Source organism: Branchiostoma floridae, chromosome 11, assembly GCF_000003815.2.
Source record: "Branchiostoma floridae strain S238N-H82 chromosome 11, Bfl_VNyyK, whole genome shotgun sequence".
In the NCBI taxonomy this organism is placed as follows: domain Eukaryota; kingdom Metazoa; phylum Chordata; class Leptocardii; order Amphioxiformes; family Branchiostomatidae; genus Branchiostoma; species Branchiostoma floridae.
In genome coordinates, this window is record NC_049989.1 from 12,919,418 (window position 1) to 12,936,117 (window position 16,700).

At 38.9% G+C, this 16,700-nt stretch overlaps 4 protein-coding genes across 7 annotated transcripts in view; 1 reads left to right on the forward strand and 3 right to left on the reverse strand.

The window, feature by feature from the left end:
- The window catches only part of LOC118426564 (BTB/POZ domain-containing protein KCTD7-like), an 18,320-nt gene extending 13,398 nt beyond the window's left edge, over window positions 1-4,922 (reverse strand). Inside the window, exon 1 of the mRNA XM_035836060.1 lies at window positions 4,875-4,922. Coding sequence (XP_035691953.1) covers window positions 4,875-4,892 — 18 coding nt within the window. The 5' untranslated portion in view covers window positions 4,893-4,922. The remainder of the gene's footprint in view (window positions 1-4,874) is intronic.
- Window positions 1-16,700, reverse strand: part of LOC118426514 (coiled-coil domain-containing protein 157-like) — a 1,184,186-nt gene that overhangs the window by 193,542 nt on the left and 973,944 nt on the right. The window lies entirely within an intron of this gene.
- On the forward strand, window positions 5,113-10,960 carry LOC118426555 (BTB/POZ domain-containing protein KCTD7-like). Of its 2 annotated transcripts, none has more exons than XM_035836049.1 (2): window positions 5,113-5,161; window positions 6,411-8,792. In XM_035836049.1, the coding sequence occupies exons 1-2, from the start codon at window positions 5,144-5,146 to the stop codon at window positions 7,077-7,079; spliced, it is 687 nt and encodes a 228-aa protein (XP_035691942.1). In that variant the 5' UTR covers window positions 5,113-5,143; the 3' UTR covers window positions 7,080-8,792. The 2 variants fall into 2 exon arrangements, with proteins under 2 accessions (XP_035691942.1, XP_035691941.1); XM_035836048.1 differs by lacking the exon at window positions 6,411-8,792 and adding an exon at window positions 8,972-10,960 and having other exon boundaries at window positions 5,117-5,161.
- Window positions 13,884-16,700, reverse strand: part of LOC118426548 (deoxynucleotidyltransferase terminal-interacting protein 1-like) — a 9,830-nt gene continuing 7,013 nt past the window's right edge. For both annotated transcript variants that reach the window (XM_035836038.1, XM_035836039.1), the window contains exons 9-12: window positions 15,787-15,832; window positions 15,119-15,177; window positions 14,373-14,433; window positions 13,884-14,005 (exon numbers count right to left, since the gene is read on the reverse strand). In XM_035836038.1, the coding sequence (XP_035691931.1) occupies window positions 13,892-14,005; window positions 14,373-14,433; window positions 15,119-15,177; window positions 15,787-15,832 (280 nt within the window). In that variant the 3' untranslated portion in view covers window positions 13,884-13,891. The remainder of the gene's footprint in view (window positions 14,006-14,372; window positions 14,434-15,118; window positions 15,178-15,786; window positions 15,833-16,700) is intronic.

Below are 16,700 nucleotides of genomic sequence, written 5' to 3' on the forward strand. Positions count from 1 at the left end.
CAAATTTCAGCTCATTTGGCCCAAAAATGAAAAAGTTGAATCCATTTGAAGAATTTGACAGGAGAAGAAGAAGAAACCAAGGAAAAACAATATATTGCAATCCCATACTGTAGTATGGATTGCAATATAATTGTTGAATTTTGGGATTTTTTCAAGGATGAAGATGGATTGCAATATGCTGTATTTGCTCCTAAGCAAATATCGGCCTTTCTAGTTATATTGCAATCCATACAGAAGATGGCATTGCAATATATTGTTTTTCCCCGGCTTCTTCTTCTTCTTCTCCTGTCAAATCTTCAAATTGATTCAACTTTTTCATTTTTGGGCCAAATGAGCTGAAATTTCGGCCGGGAGTAAGGGATCGCAAATACCCCCAGGTGTTTTTTTCACTTTTTTGATAGAGGCCTTAGAATTTATGATATTTAGGGTTTTTGGTCATTTTTAGACAAAATATGTATATTTTGGGTCCCTGTGCCCTGGTATTACAAGCTAATGACCTAAAATTTGGTACAGAGGTGCATTGGACATATGAGCACAGAAAACCATCAACACTTTGTTCATAGATCACTTCAAAAATGAGTTATTTTAGGGGTTTTGGCCATTTTTGACTAAAAATGTATATTTTTGGCTCCTATGCCCTTGTATTAAAACCAAATGACCTGAAATTTGGTACATGGGTGCGTTTGACATATGACCACAGAAGCCCATCAACGCTTTATTCATTGTTTACTCCAAAAATGAGTTATTTTAGGGTTTTTGGCCATTTTTGACTAAAAATGTATATTTTATGCTCCTATGCCCTTGTATAGAAACCAAGTGACCTGAAATTTGGTACAGAGGTGCATTGCACATATGCTCACAGGGTCCCATTGACACTTTCTTCATAGATCACTTCAAAAATTAGTTATTTTGGGGTTTTCAGTCATTTTTGACTAAAAATGTATATTTTTGGCTTCTTTGCCCTTGTATGTAAACAAAATAACCAGAAATTTGGTACAAAGGTAAATTGGACATATGACAACAGCACCCCATCAACACTTTCTTCATAGAGCACTTATAAAATGAGTTATTTTGGGATTTTTAGCCATTCTAAACTAAAAAATGTATATTTTTGGCTCCTATGCCCTTATATTGAAACCAAATGACCTAAAATTCGGCATGAAGGTGTGTATGACAAGTGCCCACAGTACTTCATTTTCCCTTTGAGCAAACATTACTTCAAATTGTTGAATTTTGGGATTTTGTCAAGGATGAAGATGGATTGCAATATGCTGTATTTGCTCCTAAGCAAATGTCGGCCTTTCTAGTGTTTCTTCTTTCTTTCTCCTGTCAAATCTTCAGAACACGGTATCTCCGTTGTTCCTCAACCGAATGACTTGAAATTTGGCACAAGGGTAGAGTGGGCCAATACCCTCGGGCGTTTTTTTCATTTTTTCCATATCTGTCTCTTAAATGATTTTATTAAGGTTTTTTGGTCATCTTAAGACCAAAACTGTATATTTGGGCCCCCTGTACCCTGGTATTATAACCGAATGAGCTGAAATTTGGCACAGATGTGCCTTGATAAGTCCCCCATATAGATTCAATATCAGTTTTGGTGTACAGTACAACAAAATGCTTATTTTTGCGATTTTTTGACCAATTTTTGACCAAAAAAGGACACTTTTGGCTCCTGTACCTTGGTATTGCAACCGAATGAGCTGAAATTTGACACAGATGTGCCTTGATAATCCCTTCATATAAATTCAATAACACTTTTGGTGTACAATGCAACAAAATGCTTATTTTTGCGATTTTTGGCCAATTTTTGACCAAAAAAGGACACTTTTGGTTCCTGTACCCTGGTATTACAATTAAATGACCTGAAATTTGGTATAGATAGGCATTAGATACTTGGTAACAAGATTCAAGTAAAATTTTTGACATAAACAACTTTAAAATGATTAATTTTGGCACTTTTCTGAGGGGAAATTTGTTTTCTTTTGGCCTCCTGACGTGACCTTCCGTGACCCCGCACAGAGCCACACCTGTGCGCGTCAGCCGGAGAGTTAATTGAATCAAAGACCTAGCCAATCAGCGAAGAGGAGGCCAAAGGCTAATTAATATTCATAAGCGGGGCCTCATGATCCCGTATATAGCAGTGTTCCCGCCAGGGGGAGCAAAGCCCGCCTAAGGCTCTCGCATTTTAGACTATTCAGAAGGCTTTATATTGTATCAGTTCTTAGGGGCATATCTATGATAATCGCAGCAGTCACTTAACTTCTCTTCAGGAGTTTAGCGTAACACTGTTTCAGGTCAAACCGTCAAAGGCAACTAAAAACAAACTTTAACGTTACTGAGTTCAACAGTACTTATAACTTGTTATCCGAAGTTGAAACGCTAGCGATGGTATTTTCGCTGCGCTGTTAGCTCCGTGCGACTGTTGTTGACGGTCTTATAACGGTATATTTTGCACCCCTGTACCCTGGTATGAGTAACATTTGGTATAGATAGGCATAATATAGTTGGTAAAATGATCCAAGTAAAATTTTTGGCATAAAGTACTGTAAAAGGCTTAATTACAGCACTTTTTTTAGGGGAAATTGGTTTTCTTTCGTTCTCCATGCCGTGACCTTTCGGACGTTCACCCCACAGAGCCGACATCTGCACCTGCGTCTAGCCGGCAGGAAGAGTTAATTCAATTAATGGTTCAGCCAATCAGCGAAGAGGAAAGCGAAGGCTAATTAATATTCATAAGCGGGACCACACAATACGTTAACTTGAAGACTCAGGCCGTACAGACTTCTCGCCAGGATTTTTTCAAAGCGTCGGACAGGGGTCCGGGGGCCGCCGAATGTCCCTGGCGGGGTCCAGGGGCAGGGCCACTGTGGGGGGGACCCAGGTGGGCGAAGCCCCCCCGGAAGCTCTTGCATTTTAGGCTATTGAGAAGGCTTCTTTTATCAGTTTTTTTAGGGCCATATCTACGATAATCGTAGCAGTCACTTACTTCTCTTCAGCAGTTTGACTTTAAAATATTTCGGGTCAAAGCTTCAAAGACAACTAAAACCTCATAAACAACAAACTTTACTTAGCTCAACAGTATACAAAAATATTGTACGGGTTGCCATCCTTAGTTGAAGCGCTTATTTATAGCGCTAGTATCTTCGCTGCGCCGTTAGCCGCCGTGCGACTTTTGTTGACGGTCTGATATCCCTACGTCGCCGCCTCGCTGATATTCCCACGGACATGTTTCAAAAAAAATACCCAGCAAAAAACGCTGTTCTGCGTCAAATTCTATTCTATAAAACTCAGTGTTACAGTCTAAATATTTTGTAGAAGCACCGCTGTAGGAAAGAAGGTCCAAGCAATGTAAAACATCACGTAGCATGAAGTTCGCTGTCAACTGGCACACAGCACATGACTGTTTGAAACTCTAAGTCTAATCAACAGCCGTGTTTGATTGATAGCCGGCGGTCCTATGATGAAGTCGGCGAAAGGTGCGTTAGTTAGAAAATCTGCGTTTAGTTTTGATACGTAATTATAAGTTAGACAGTGGCGAGAATGATTATTTTCTCATCAATATTTCTCTTCAGAATTATTTGAACTTAATTGTACATCTAAACAATTGGCTTACCTGTGCAATGTTTATATGATTAATGATCAGTGTACTGAAATCATGTGTAACGTATGGCTCCTAGTCAATAATAGATCAGCATTTTCTCTATAGTGACCACCTGTCTATAGTGGCCACATTTCCTAGTGCTGTTGTTGTTTGGCATAAACTTTGAACATTTAAATTGTAAGTAACTTTAAACTGCCAGAGTTTCAGCCCAATAAAACACTCTCAGCGCCAGGGTATGAACAGACTGACCAGACAGACGAAAATAAATCCTCGAACAAGGTTCAATCGTATCTTCCGGGTCTGGCAGGAAGTTGTTAAACTAAAATAAGAATAGGCTCGATGGTTGATTGCATACAAAGTAAAACAGTTTAACAGTTTTACAGCTTGAAGAAAACAAACGCTCCTACAGTACCTGCACCTGCTTGATAATTATTAAATCGTATGCCCTACTTGAATAAAAAAAGTTCATTGCAATAATAAATGTACCCACATCACAAGGAGCTTATACTTTTTTAAACTTACACCTAGTTATCGTACTGAAAATTGTTAATGACATTACATGAAGTCATTCAACAATTTTCAGTCATGATGAAAATTTTCTGAATGGAAGGTGTGATTATTGTCATTTTCTGAAAAATAGAAGCAAGCTCTGTTTTTACCTGGAGTCAATTCACAATACCAGTCCACTTTGGGGGATAATGTACTGTTAAGAGGATGTTCCATTTTTGCGCAGGGGTGATTTGGAACAGTCCAATGTTGCGTGGGAAGGGGTATGGCTGAAATATGCTGTATTTGCTCTTAAGCAAATGTCGGCCTTTCTAGTTACATAATATAAAAGCACCACGTCAGAGTCACCATGGCTAAAGATGCCCTTAAATTATATCATATTTTAATAGCAGTTGTTGAATAAATGCATTATGAATGCTGCAATATATATAGTAGCATATATCAATTAAATACTAAAATAGCATTGCAACAATATGTCAAGAATTACTAGTATGGACAATATCAATAAAAAAGCATTACTATCTTAGATCTATATATTTTGTTTTCCATCCGTTGTTAAGAGGTAATTATCATGCTAGCATAGCAATCGCATACTTAGTATTTAGTTTTTTCACTGACACCTTGCATGTTGCAAGTAAATAATCCACTCTCTAGAATATAAAACAACCGCAGCGTTTTACATTTATTAGCTAACGACAGTTAATATGCGCGTCAATAATTCACAAGCCTCAAAAATTATTTCTCTGCTTCAAAAATTATCACTCACCTTGTTTGTGACAGCCATATCTTTCTGGACTATCCCACTACACTTGAGAGGTGTGAAAACTTTATATATTTTGGTAGATATTTCCAGAATTTTCACAACAAAACTAGTAATAGCTATAGTATATTGTATCATTTTTATATAACTTCTATAATTTAGGATATATCATAGCAGATTTGTAGAGTATATTAATATTCTTCAATCTATATATCACCCCTATTCTGATAATGTAATCTTCCATTATACCATGTGACCTTATCTTATCAACCAACATGGCGGCGGAAGAGGAGGTTTGTATTTCCTGACGAGTTTTCTTTCTTTCTCCTCACTTCTTCCCAGCCAAAATCATCACTTCCTTCCTTTCAATCAACCACTGACGGCAGGATGTAATGGTTCTGTGCCTTTCGGTTACAGTTAGAGGTTGTGTTTCGTATAAGAACAAGCAGTTTTTTGTCCCAAAGTTTTTAGGATAATTTGGTTGGTGGGAGGAGGGCACTGCCATGGTCCCACTGCCATGCCATATGCAGTGTCTTGAAAAAATAATGAGCGAAAAATAATAACAATAATTAAGATAATAATTGTTTTGTTTAGAGGAAAATTTGGAGTGAAGGAATCATAATATTTTGTATCTCAGAATTAGCTAGTCGGTATTTCAAGGACATTTATCCGTAATGTTAAAGCTTCAATTTAACTATGGAAAAACCACAGGTATCAAAATTTGTTGTAATAATTTGTATCAGACATACACCATTTGGGAAATAGTAATATAGCAGAATCCAGTTAATTGCTCAACAGATTACTGCAAACAATCGCACGGAATCCTAGTAATTCCTGTGGTGGTGCAGCCAGCTGAATAACAATTCAGGGTTCTACAACTTCTAGCCAGTGCATTTTAGCGTAGTGGGCCCCTACGCTAAAATTTGTGACCACTACGCTAAAATGAGGGCCACTACGCTAATTTTTAACTAGTGTAGTGGTGTTTTGGTATCATTTGCTTGTTCAACAATGTCTTATCAAATGTCTGCACAATGAAAAATGGTGATATGACCCTTAAAACTGACCAGAAAATCCTACAATTTACATGTGATGTTAACAAAGTGCCAACTTTCAACTCTACATTTTTCAAAGTCTCATCGTGGAAGGGCCAAGACCCCCCTTCCACACCATTCCCACTACGCTAAAATGAAATCCTGGCTAGAACCCTGCAATTGCATTGTTGCAATGCCCGGATTTGCACGAAATACGCTGACAAATAGGGTATGCAATCATCCGGGTATACGTACTAGTTCGCTCCTATGTTCGCTTTTGCTTATCTGGAGAACCAGTCTGAAATTTGTCTCTGGTTTAGTATTCAAATCACACTTTAGAGGCCAGGCAACTATGCCCATGTGAGTTTTTCATGTTCTAAAACTCAGGCCATGATTCCCATTTCTGCCATGATTCGTATTGTTTAAGTATACGCAGCCTAATACTGAAATGTGGCCCTAATTTCATACACTACAAAATTACAAGACTGAAATCTTCATCTACACCTCCTAGTTCCCTGCCGTGGTGGAACTGAATATCGGTGGCCACCACTTCACCACGTCTTTGGCGACTCTTCGCAAGTACGAGGACTCCATGCTCGCCGCCATGTTTAGCGGGCGCCACCACCTCGTCAAGGACAAGGACGGTCGCTACTTCATCGACCGCAACGGAAAGCATTTCGTGTACGTCCTGGATTTCATTCGCCACGGGGAACCTCCGCCAGCCGATCTCGCCAAGCAGGTTTACAAAGAAGCCCAATTCTACGGCATTGAGAAGTTGAAGAACTGTCTGGAGGGGATGCAGCCAATCATCGGCGAGCAGTTCCGTCAGAAGTTTATCGACTACATTCCGAACTACCGGGACAACGTGAACTCTATGATAACGCTTGCGGTGGGGCGAGCTGACGAAGTTTTAGCCAGATTTCGCTACGGTATGATTCGGATCTGCATCTGTACGCAGAAGCAAGACCGGATCCCGTTCACGCGCTGCAAAATCGAGAAGAAGGCGGATTTTCACTTCGACGTGTCCGAGCAGGAGTGGTCTGCGGAGGAACTCGTGCAGTGCATTGCTCGCGATGTCGAAGAGAAGGGATACGAGATTGACTATACGCTACAGGAGTGCATCTGCGGTTGGTGCATCCCTGGAAAAAACTTGTACGACGTGCAATTCAAGCTGTGGTAAAATGGAACAGCATTGGACACTTGTATCAAGTAACAAATGTTTTAAAGATCAAATGATCAAGCCAGGGCCTACTAATATAAATACTGAAAAAATATTGTGTTTCCTGTTTTTCCTTCCAAAAATTAAGGTTGGTAGGTAGCTTATAAGTTATAGGGATCATCTTTTTTTATAGAATTTGGCCAAAACTTTTTTAGGATACAATACTGTTTTTAAAGTAAAACTGAAAAGCATAAAGACACTTGTATTTTCAATGGCAGACTTTAATTTTTGTGCAAATGGTTACAGATCTGTGGATTACATTTAACCTTTATTACAAAGGAAAAGCATTTTTTTTTACTTGCATAGTCGAAAGCAGTCCGAACGAAAATTCTAACTGGAAACTTAGACTGTCAGACTCCTCTGCCCACCCAAACAAAGTCTAGGGTTGGCAGGTTTTTCTAGGGTAGGTCAAGAAACAGGAAACACAACATTTTCTTCCTTAGCATTTCTTATAATATATATTGTATGTAACGTTAACTAAAATGTGATGTATGTTATATTATTTTATAAAAAAGATGGGTTAGATTTTACGTAATTACTTACTTCAAAGCCATATCAGAGTATACTCTTGTGGAAAACATGTTGTAACAACAAAACTTGGTGCAATGCTTTTGAAAGGGTTAGTGATCACTCAGACTTTTAGACCTTCATTGGTAACATTCCGGAGTTAGGAAAGTTTAGAGATTGATTGTGAGTACCAGGAAGTTCTGTTGAGCAGGCTTTTAGCTATGATTTTATCATAGGGGTCGAAATTTCCTAGTAACTGCTGAGATTCACCAAGCTGCGAACGCTACAGGCACAAGTTTTGTAGGGGGTCAGGGGGCATCGACCTTCCATGGTAATGAGATTTAGAGAATCTTAAGTTAAAAACATGCATTCTGAGGTATCCTGAGGGGCAAAATTACTGTCAAAGAGATCACAGTCTTCAACTGTGTCCTAGTGGCATCCCTGGTCAATTAGAATTTCATGCTTGTCAGAGGATTTGCTCCCCAGTGTAAGGGTCTCTTCAGAGCATCTAGTGCGTCCAATTTCTTACTATTTTTAGAACAGTGCGTCATATTGATGCCTGGACGCATGCCTGGCTAAAACTTAGTAAAAGCCTGTTGTTGAGTGATGGTATAAATGATATCGAAATTTATGTTTGCATTAAACAAGTCTACATATCAGAAACAAGAAAAATATGCCATGCATAATCTACTATCTTCAATGAAAGATCTTTAGGGTGACAATAGAAAGACTATTCTACATTGTGCACATGTTGTTGGCTGTCGATATTTCATGTAAAATTATAATTTTTGTTACAAACAGTGGTGTTAAAAGAGTTACAGGATTTACTATCTTTTTTTTTGTGGGAAAAAATTTGTGGAAATCATTGATTTAACTTGTCAGAAAATGCTCTGAAAGAAAGAAAGAGACATACAGTATAATCTTGTTTTTTTTTAGTTGTACTACATAAAAGATAGAAACAAGCTTACTGTTACCTGTTTCATCTTTGAAATGTTGTGTAACAAAATTAGCTTGTATAGTGATAACCCGTGTCTAAATGTTAGATATGAATGGTATAGATTTGCACTTTTGTATCAAATTAAACCATGATGGAAATTGCATCTGTAGGAATATGTATTATTTACATTGGGACTTACTGAGAATAAAATTGCTCCACATGAAACAATGTTTTTTTTCTCTCTAAAGTTTGAATCATGTTTCCTAATTGCTTTATCTGTAAGATGTATCTTTATTTTTGTATTACAGTCTTTTAGAAGTTGATGTTAATTGAATCTTTTGAATTTCTGGACGTTTTGTTAATCGTCTTTTTCTTTACTTTTTTTTTTTTACTTTGTCCTCCCCCTAAGTTTCCTCCCGTGATTGAGCTGAATGTCGGCGGGGCCCACCACACGACGAGTCTGCGAACGCTACGCAAGTACGAAGACTCCATGCTGGCAGCCATGTTTAGCGGAAGACACCATCTCACCAAGGACAAGGAGGGGAGGTATTTTGTGGACCGTAACGGTACATATTTCGGGTACATCCTGGACTTCTTGCGGAGCGAAGACCTCCCTCCTGCCGAACTATCTCCGGAGATATTCAAAGAAGCTCGCTATTTCGGACTTGACGAGCTGTGCAACTTGTTGCGAGACGTTCCGCCGTTGTTCGGGGAACACACCGGAAGGCAGGAGTTCATTGCACGTTTACCGGAATACCAGGAGAACGTTGAGAAGCTCGTGCAAACCGCGCGCGAGTCGGCAGTCGCGGCGAGGGAGTCTAAAGCAGTGGTTTGTGTCTACAAAGCGGATTCAAACTTGGACGCGGATAATCTGCACACGTGTAGGTACCAGTGGTGCGCAAGCTTCGGCCCGTGGAATGCAACGCCAGGAATAAACGATCTCTTGGACAGCATTACCGTGGACCTGAAAGACAGGAGGTATAATGTAGAGTACGCGAGGAAGGGAGAGTGCGGTATCCAGCTCGGAGAGTTGTCTTGGCAGTCCTGCCCAAAACAGTTCTATGAGTTTACTTTCAAGTGGTGGTAGATGTAGTAATGTTTTGTATAGCCACTAGAAATTTTGTCCAGGTACAATTGACCAGAATGGTACACAGGCTAGTAGACATGTATTTTATTCAACTGTGTACCCTGGGAGCCAGACATGACCGCGGGTTAGCTAGCGAGTTTTGTTCGGGGAGCCAAGGCAGTCAGCCCGCCGACCTCATATTAGCGCTTCGGGGGAGTGTAAGCCCGAAGAAGTTATCGCTACCCTTTACCTAATCGGGCTTAAACTCCCCAGGGCGCTAATAGGAGCTCGGCGGGCCTGACTGTCTTGGGCCACCGAATAAACTATCCTAGCTGCTCGACCCCGGATGGCCCCCAAGGTATCAACTGCGGAGATTGAACGTAAAAGTGTATACAAGCAATAACATAATCCGACTTATTGAATAATTTCCAACAGAGGATTTTTTCTCCTTTCAAATTCTCATCGGGACGTATTTTTTCCTGGTCCACTAGTGCTGCTTTGATCTCAGCATTTTTGTTTTGAGGGTTTTTTCTACTAAAAAACTGGCCTTTAAATTTTATTCACAGAAACTTGTGTTAGTAGTTGGATATCATCAATGTATCATTGTATGCCCTACTTTACTCAACTGTTTGAAACAGTAACTGTTGATATTATGAGTAAAGTAAACTAAATGGGTTGAGATTTTTTATGACATTGTGATAATTGATAAGAAATCATACTGGTATATACACAGTAATTGACATTTTTTTCTGAAAGTGTTGTAATGGTTTACCTTCTCATTTTTTTGTAGTTCTTCCAAAACATTTACCAATTTCAAATAACATTGTGGCCAAACATTACTGAAGTTGATAAAGAAGTAATGTAAGTACAACATAGACTTTTCATAAAGCTTCATAAATTTCAGAAACTTTCTCACAAGATTTGATACCAGAATGTACTATGTACATGTATGTATTTATGATATTTACAAGGATATCAGAAATAATCACATGTCTATATTTCTAGTATTTGTAATACATTGCCATGCAGTTTTGCACCTTTTTCTTCAGCACAATGTACGATCATGTACGTATCCTTTATGTTGAAATAGGATAATACGTCTGCAGTAGCGAATCCTATGCAATAATCTGTATGACTACGAGATAGCAAGTTGTGTTCTCGGCTTGTACCTGTCCATGTGATATGTACGTGTGCAAGTGTAGGTTTTATGCATATTTGCTACTTAAGTGTTGTATATTTAAGTATTAGGCCACACCAATTTAATTTCTTGGTTCACGGATTCGCTCGCTCCTATTTTTTGGAAAAAAAAAATAAAAATTACCACTCAGCAAATTTTTACCATTAATGAAACCATGCACCAACTTTCTGGTGTAGCAAATTGGCCTTTATATTATAAGCTCCTTAAAGTGTGGGTACAGGTGCTGTTACTGTACAAGAATAGTGTTTTTGTACTTTTTTCAAGCTGAAAACTTTTTTTCTTTATGTTTTGGATTATCTGTTACCTTTACCCCAACTATTTTACAATTTTTATTTCGCCCTCTCGCTCCATATTTTTTATGAAAAAATCCGTGAACCAAGAAATTAAATTGGTGTGGCCTTAGTCCTGAATAATAATCTCAGGGAGTAAAAGCAGTATAAAGAGCATTGAAAGCACTGCCATAGTTGAAGCTAGAAAGTAAAGTACTGAACCGAGCAGTTGCTAAATCGTTGCTGGGTTTTTAAAGGGTTTCTTGTTTCGTTGCAACATTTGCTAGCTCAAATGGCTATACTGGTCCTTGGACCATACTATTAGGATGTACATTGTGTACAATCAGCATAAGTTTTTTCTTCAGTTGATGTACCTTTAGCACTTTAAGTGCCCGGGTAACAAAATGTACTAAGTTGACACACGTAGTATCTGTAGTGTAAAAGAGCATATTGTTTCTGTTGTGTGAGATCTTCTCAATAGAACTGTAAATGCATGTAACTTTGGGGAGGTTTTATGTTCACGGTTTTCACAGTGATAACTTCATAACTAACGCCCGCCTACCTTTGTCCAAGAGCTATAAGTGCGTTATTATTTACTAGTATTATGATGTGTTGGAGGCCTAGGTGACTGTTCTGTCCATCAGTAGCACCCATACTGAGTCACTAATATGTGGTTTCCAACTGGCTGTCTGAAACAACCAGAGGGGCGAGTAGAACAGAAAGAAACAACATCCCGACTCCCGGGATTCGAAGTACTGCCTATCGTCCTTGCCCAAGGGCACTAGTGCTTTTTGGCGAGAGCAGTCGTGATTTGTGATCCGGCTGCCCGGGTTCGGCGCGAGTAGTGTAACAGTGGTGTTCAAGTACTGTCTATCGTCCTTGCCCAAGGGCACTAGTGCTTTTGTGGCCAGCATCTACCATATACCACAATATGGTATGCTGTACTCTTACACATTGCATGATACAATCTTATTTTAGATATTTTGCACACAAGAAAACCTGCAAAACCATGAAATTCTAGACAACAATTGAAAGTGCTCCTCTTTTGTATGGCAGAAATACAGGGTGAGAAACATTACAGGTGCTTGTAAATGTAGACAAAACAATTTTGTATTCTTACAAATCAATGGTGACATGTTGGAGATATTCTCTCTATCATGTCCATTGTACATTTTATTTCTCAATTGTCTACATTTTGTATCATGATGATAAATTTGTACGTTATGCATTCAGTTACTGTTAAGAAATGACAACATCAATAATATGTACAATATTTATCACAAATAAAGCATGCCCAGTTAAAGCTGAAACTAATCATCTTTAAAACTAGTTTCAGTGGGAAAACTCTGACAGGTTGCACAAAAGGTAATACTGGAAACAGAACTCTTAAATAGAGTAGGAATCATTTTGGAATATCCTGCTCAGGAGGGTACAAGTATGGGCAGTGGAAAAGTTTTAGGTAGATCAGACCCAGGGCTCTAGCCAGCGTCCGTTTTTCCGTCAATTGACGGAAATTTGCTGCGTGTGACGGAAAAATTTTAAAACCAATCCGTCAACCTTGACGGACAAAAATCCTTGGTGGAAGCTACAGGCGGCTTGGGGACGCCGTCCACGGCCGTAAAAGTCACACACTGTTTGTTTTGCTATTGTTATGATTGTTGACAATGTGTGTCGGCACCCTTTCGCATACGATAATCTCATTAAAACCCGTTTTTCAAGGTCTCAGTTCAGTCCTTCTAATTAATTTTCGCGTTTTTTGCGACGATTGTAATTGGCTGACGGAAAAAAATTTCGAGCTGGCTAAAGCCCTGATCAGACCCATACTGATATACTGTAATTCCTGATTTTTTTCAATGTACTGTTATGTTCACGGTTTTCACGGTGACGACTGTAACATGAACTTATCATTACTGATAACAAATAATTCGCAGACTTTTTTTAATGTGCACTTGCCGCGACAGTGAACATTTAGTTCCGAGAACAAGCTAAATTTTCTCAGATCGTGAAAGTTTGGTACCGAGAAGACAAAGTGAATTACAACGCATTTATCTCCTTTTTAAACATGGCAGCAGCAGAAGTAAAATGATCCTGAAGACATGTTAAGACTATTAAATAAAGAACAAATAAATAAATCTTTTACTAAAAGCCAGTACAAGACTTTAAATCACAGACAAGTATAATATATAACGTTGTTGTGATGGCACTGTAAGACTGGAAACAACTTTTCTCACAAAAAAAGTGGTTTGCAGCATACAGAAAGTAAAGGAAGGTTCTTGGGGCAGCTTTTTTTGGTGATTTATACTTTTATCATTGAAAAAGTAAGGGAGAACTGTCAGTGGTTGTGATGAATACTGGTGAAAACATAAGGCTCCAAAATACAAAACAACATTGACTTGAAATGATACAGAGGCAAGTTACAGTTGCTGTAAGAAAGAAAACACACTGTCTTCTTTGACATAGAAATTTTCTCTTAAGGATTTAGGTTGGCTAAATTGGCATTTTGAACTTCCATTGTTTTCTTATTAATGAATTAAGAAAGAATGGAGCTGTAACGAATATTGATATATGGGCAAAAAAGAATTCTAAATCTGATTTTTTGGGCCAAATTGATGACGTCATCAGGTTTTATTGCCCCTAATATTATTTTTTTCTATGAGAAAATACAGCACTTTGGTACATACCACTGCAATGAAACTATGTTTTTCGTGTGCATAATGATGAAAGCTCTAAACTCATGGTTGCGCAAATTGATATCTACTAACGATCTGTAGTTATTAAAAAATGATTTTTTTAAATTTACATAGATGAAAACAAATATTTTCCAATTTGTCTACCTACCACTTTTCCTCCGGTTGCTGGCATGTGTCGACGTTCAAATAACCACTGCTTGTCTTCTGTGTCGCTGGAATACTGTCAAAATAAAGTTACCTTTATTTTGAATCACCACATAGCAGTTACTGACAAGCAACTGGACATGATTTTGGACACGGTCAGATGTTTCAGACAGCATTGGCTACCTTTTGTCAGTGACTGGAAAATCTGAAGTCAAACACTCGGGTATTCATTGAAAATTATTCAACTTAAACATATTGTGCTCCTGCACTCAAACAACAAGATATGACTCTTCTCAACATTCAAAAATTTGCACTTAAGTGTTAGAATGGCAGTTCATAGAAAAGTACACAATGAATAGCGAACTGCATCCAAACTGAGTCTATACCGAGGTCATATCAGTAAAATAATTACACATGTTGTAGATCATAAGAAGACCATATACCTTGAATAAGTCTGGATGCTTGTAGTACAGTCTCCCTCTTGTGGCACCAAGACCCATGGCTCTGGAGAAAAGATGTAACACTATCTAAACACTGGTTTCACAGCAGGTACAATAATTATTGTCCTAAGCTTATACTTTGAGTCACAAACTTGCACCTACTCTATTGAAGTCCAACTTTCAGTATTCCCTGTAATACATCTTGTCAGTCTTTTCCTCCTAGTCTTAAACAAGTCTCAGGCTCAGTTTCATTATTTTAGGTAAGGTATGAGTGGCCTCTTCTAACTTTTGGCTTCAGGGAGTTCATAGAAGAGTTACCAAGTGGTTCACTATGGCGAGGAATGTGACCAGCAAGACTCTGAGTCTAAGGCCCAATCTGGACACAGTTTTTACCGATATCTGTGGAGATGTCGGGAGGGATCTGGAACGTTGGCCACAGGACACCCGTGGCGCTTGTAGTCATAAACAGCTATATAGCCTAATGAGCCCGCGTTATATGCTAATGAGCCCTCCCAAAAGTCGGGACGCATCTACACGTGCACGGAAGTTGTTCCTAAGCTATTGGGGACCCCTGCGAAGCTATCGGGCGAATACTCCGGACCTTTCGTAAGAAATTCTGCTTATTCTTTATGGCGATATTGCAGTTCCATCTAGACGCTGAAAAAAAGGCGAGAGGTTGTCGGCTCGCAGATATGAAGAAAAACTGTGTCTAGATCGTGCCTAACCAAGGACTGTCCATGTGATATTACCTGTTTGCCCGAGACCCCATGATGAACTTAGTTTCTGTGGTCAGTCTTTCTGGATCCCACTGGAAAAAAAAGCTAGGGTAAGCAGGTTTATGGAAGGGTTGGTAGCATACATGTAAGCAGAAACACAACATTTTTTTCCTAGGCTTTAATAGTAGATCGCTAGATATTTTCAATATATTACAGTAATCTCCAAGCAGATCCTACAGTGCCAAAAGGTTGTATCAAAGCTGGCCAAGGAGTATAGCCGGCCAAAGGGAGTCAAACAGGCACTGGAGATCTGCCTTCACTGGAACAGGGAGGAGCATTTCTATTGAACAAAGGTGTCTCTGCCCCTCCTTGTGCTATATTAACAGCTACACGAATATCCGAGGTGCTAATGATTTTACGAGCAATTTACATCTTCAAGTTCATTGACCCACACACATCCCTGTAGGAGATCCGGGCCAAACAGGAAGGAGGGCAATTAACACCTACACAGCAAGCACAGTTTGATTAAGCAACAATTGGATGTTAATAGCCTATTGTGAAGCCAAATGAATGCAGATCCTACGGTGGGTTTGATACCATATTACGCCACTGTGGATCTGCTTGGAGATTAACATTAGAGTGCGCTGGGAGTAAACATTAACCTGGGTCAGAAATATGTAAACTCTAGAATGCTTTCTAACCTTTGGTCCTTCTTTTCTGACAGGCTCCTGCTTCACAGATCTAGATCTGCACATGGAACACAACAAGTTAGAATTACTAACACCACAGCTAACAACACATTGTTTGACAAAAAACCACGTAGTGCATACAGTCATTTTAAATTACATGTACATGTACTACACAATCATGGAAACGTACACTTGTCATAGATTCTCTATTACCATTATCGTTTGGGAGCCAATGCTGTCAATTTTCTTTACTAAATCTAAGCATAAACTAATGGTGAAATTACAATACTACACATAAAACCTTTTTGATTCCAACATGTTGATATGACAAAACACGTAAGATAAAACACATGCCACAGTTGCCACCAAAGTGTTTATACAGTCATGCGACTTACCAGTGTTTTGTATATAAAGAAGCAGCAAGCAAGCAGAAATAATTCAGTAAAGGTGTTTGTTGTATGAAAGGCATTCCAGCTTTTAAATGCATACAGGTAGATCAAACTGAAGGAGCAAGACTTAGTCTTATCCACACACTGCAAGGCTAGACAAGTTTTAATTTAACCTGAACTTAGTCCTTTTCTCTGCCTTCATGAAATTTAAATGACTTATGTCAATGCATTTTAGTTCGCAGCACAGAATTCCTATCATATTTCTGTTCAATCATTAAAAAAACACTTTAAATTTAAAGATTAAATGACCTGAATAAAAGACAAAAAAGTTCAGACTTCCAGCTCACTAAATTCATAGTTTTACTTGATCGGGGCAGTACTGTAGGACATGCACTTGTCCAGGGTTGTAGCCAGCCTGAAATCATTTTCCGTCCCCTCAATTTTGAATGGAAATCCTATTGAGCGCCGAAGGCACAGTGCGCTGTTCCAAGGTGGGTCCGGAAGTATGTTCCCGGAAAAGTTTGAAATCTAGACCCT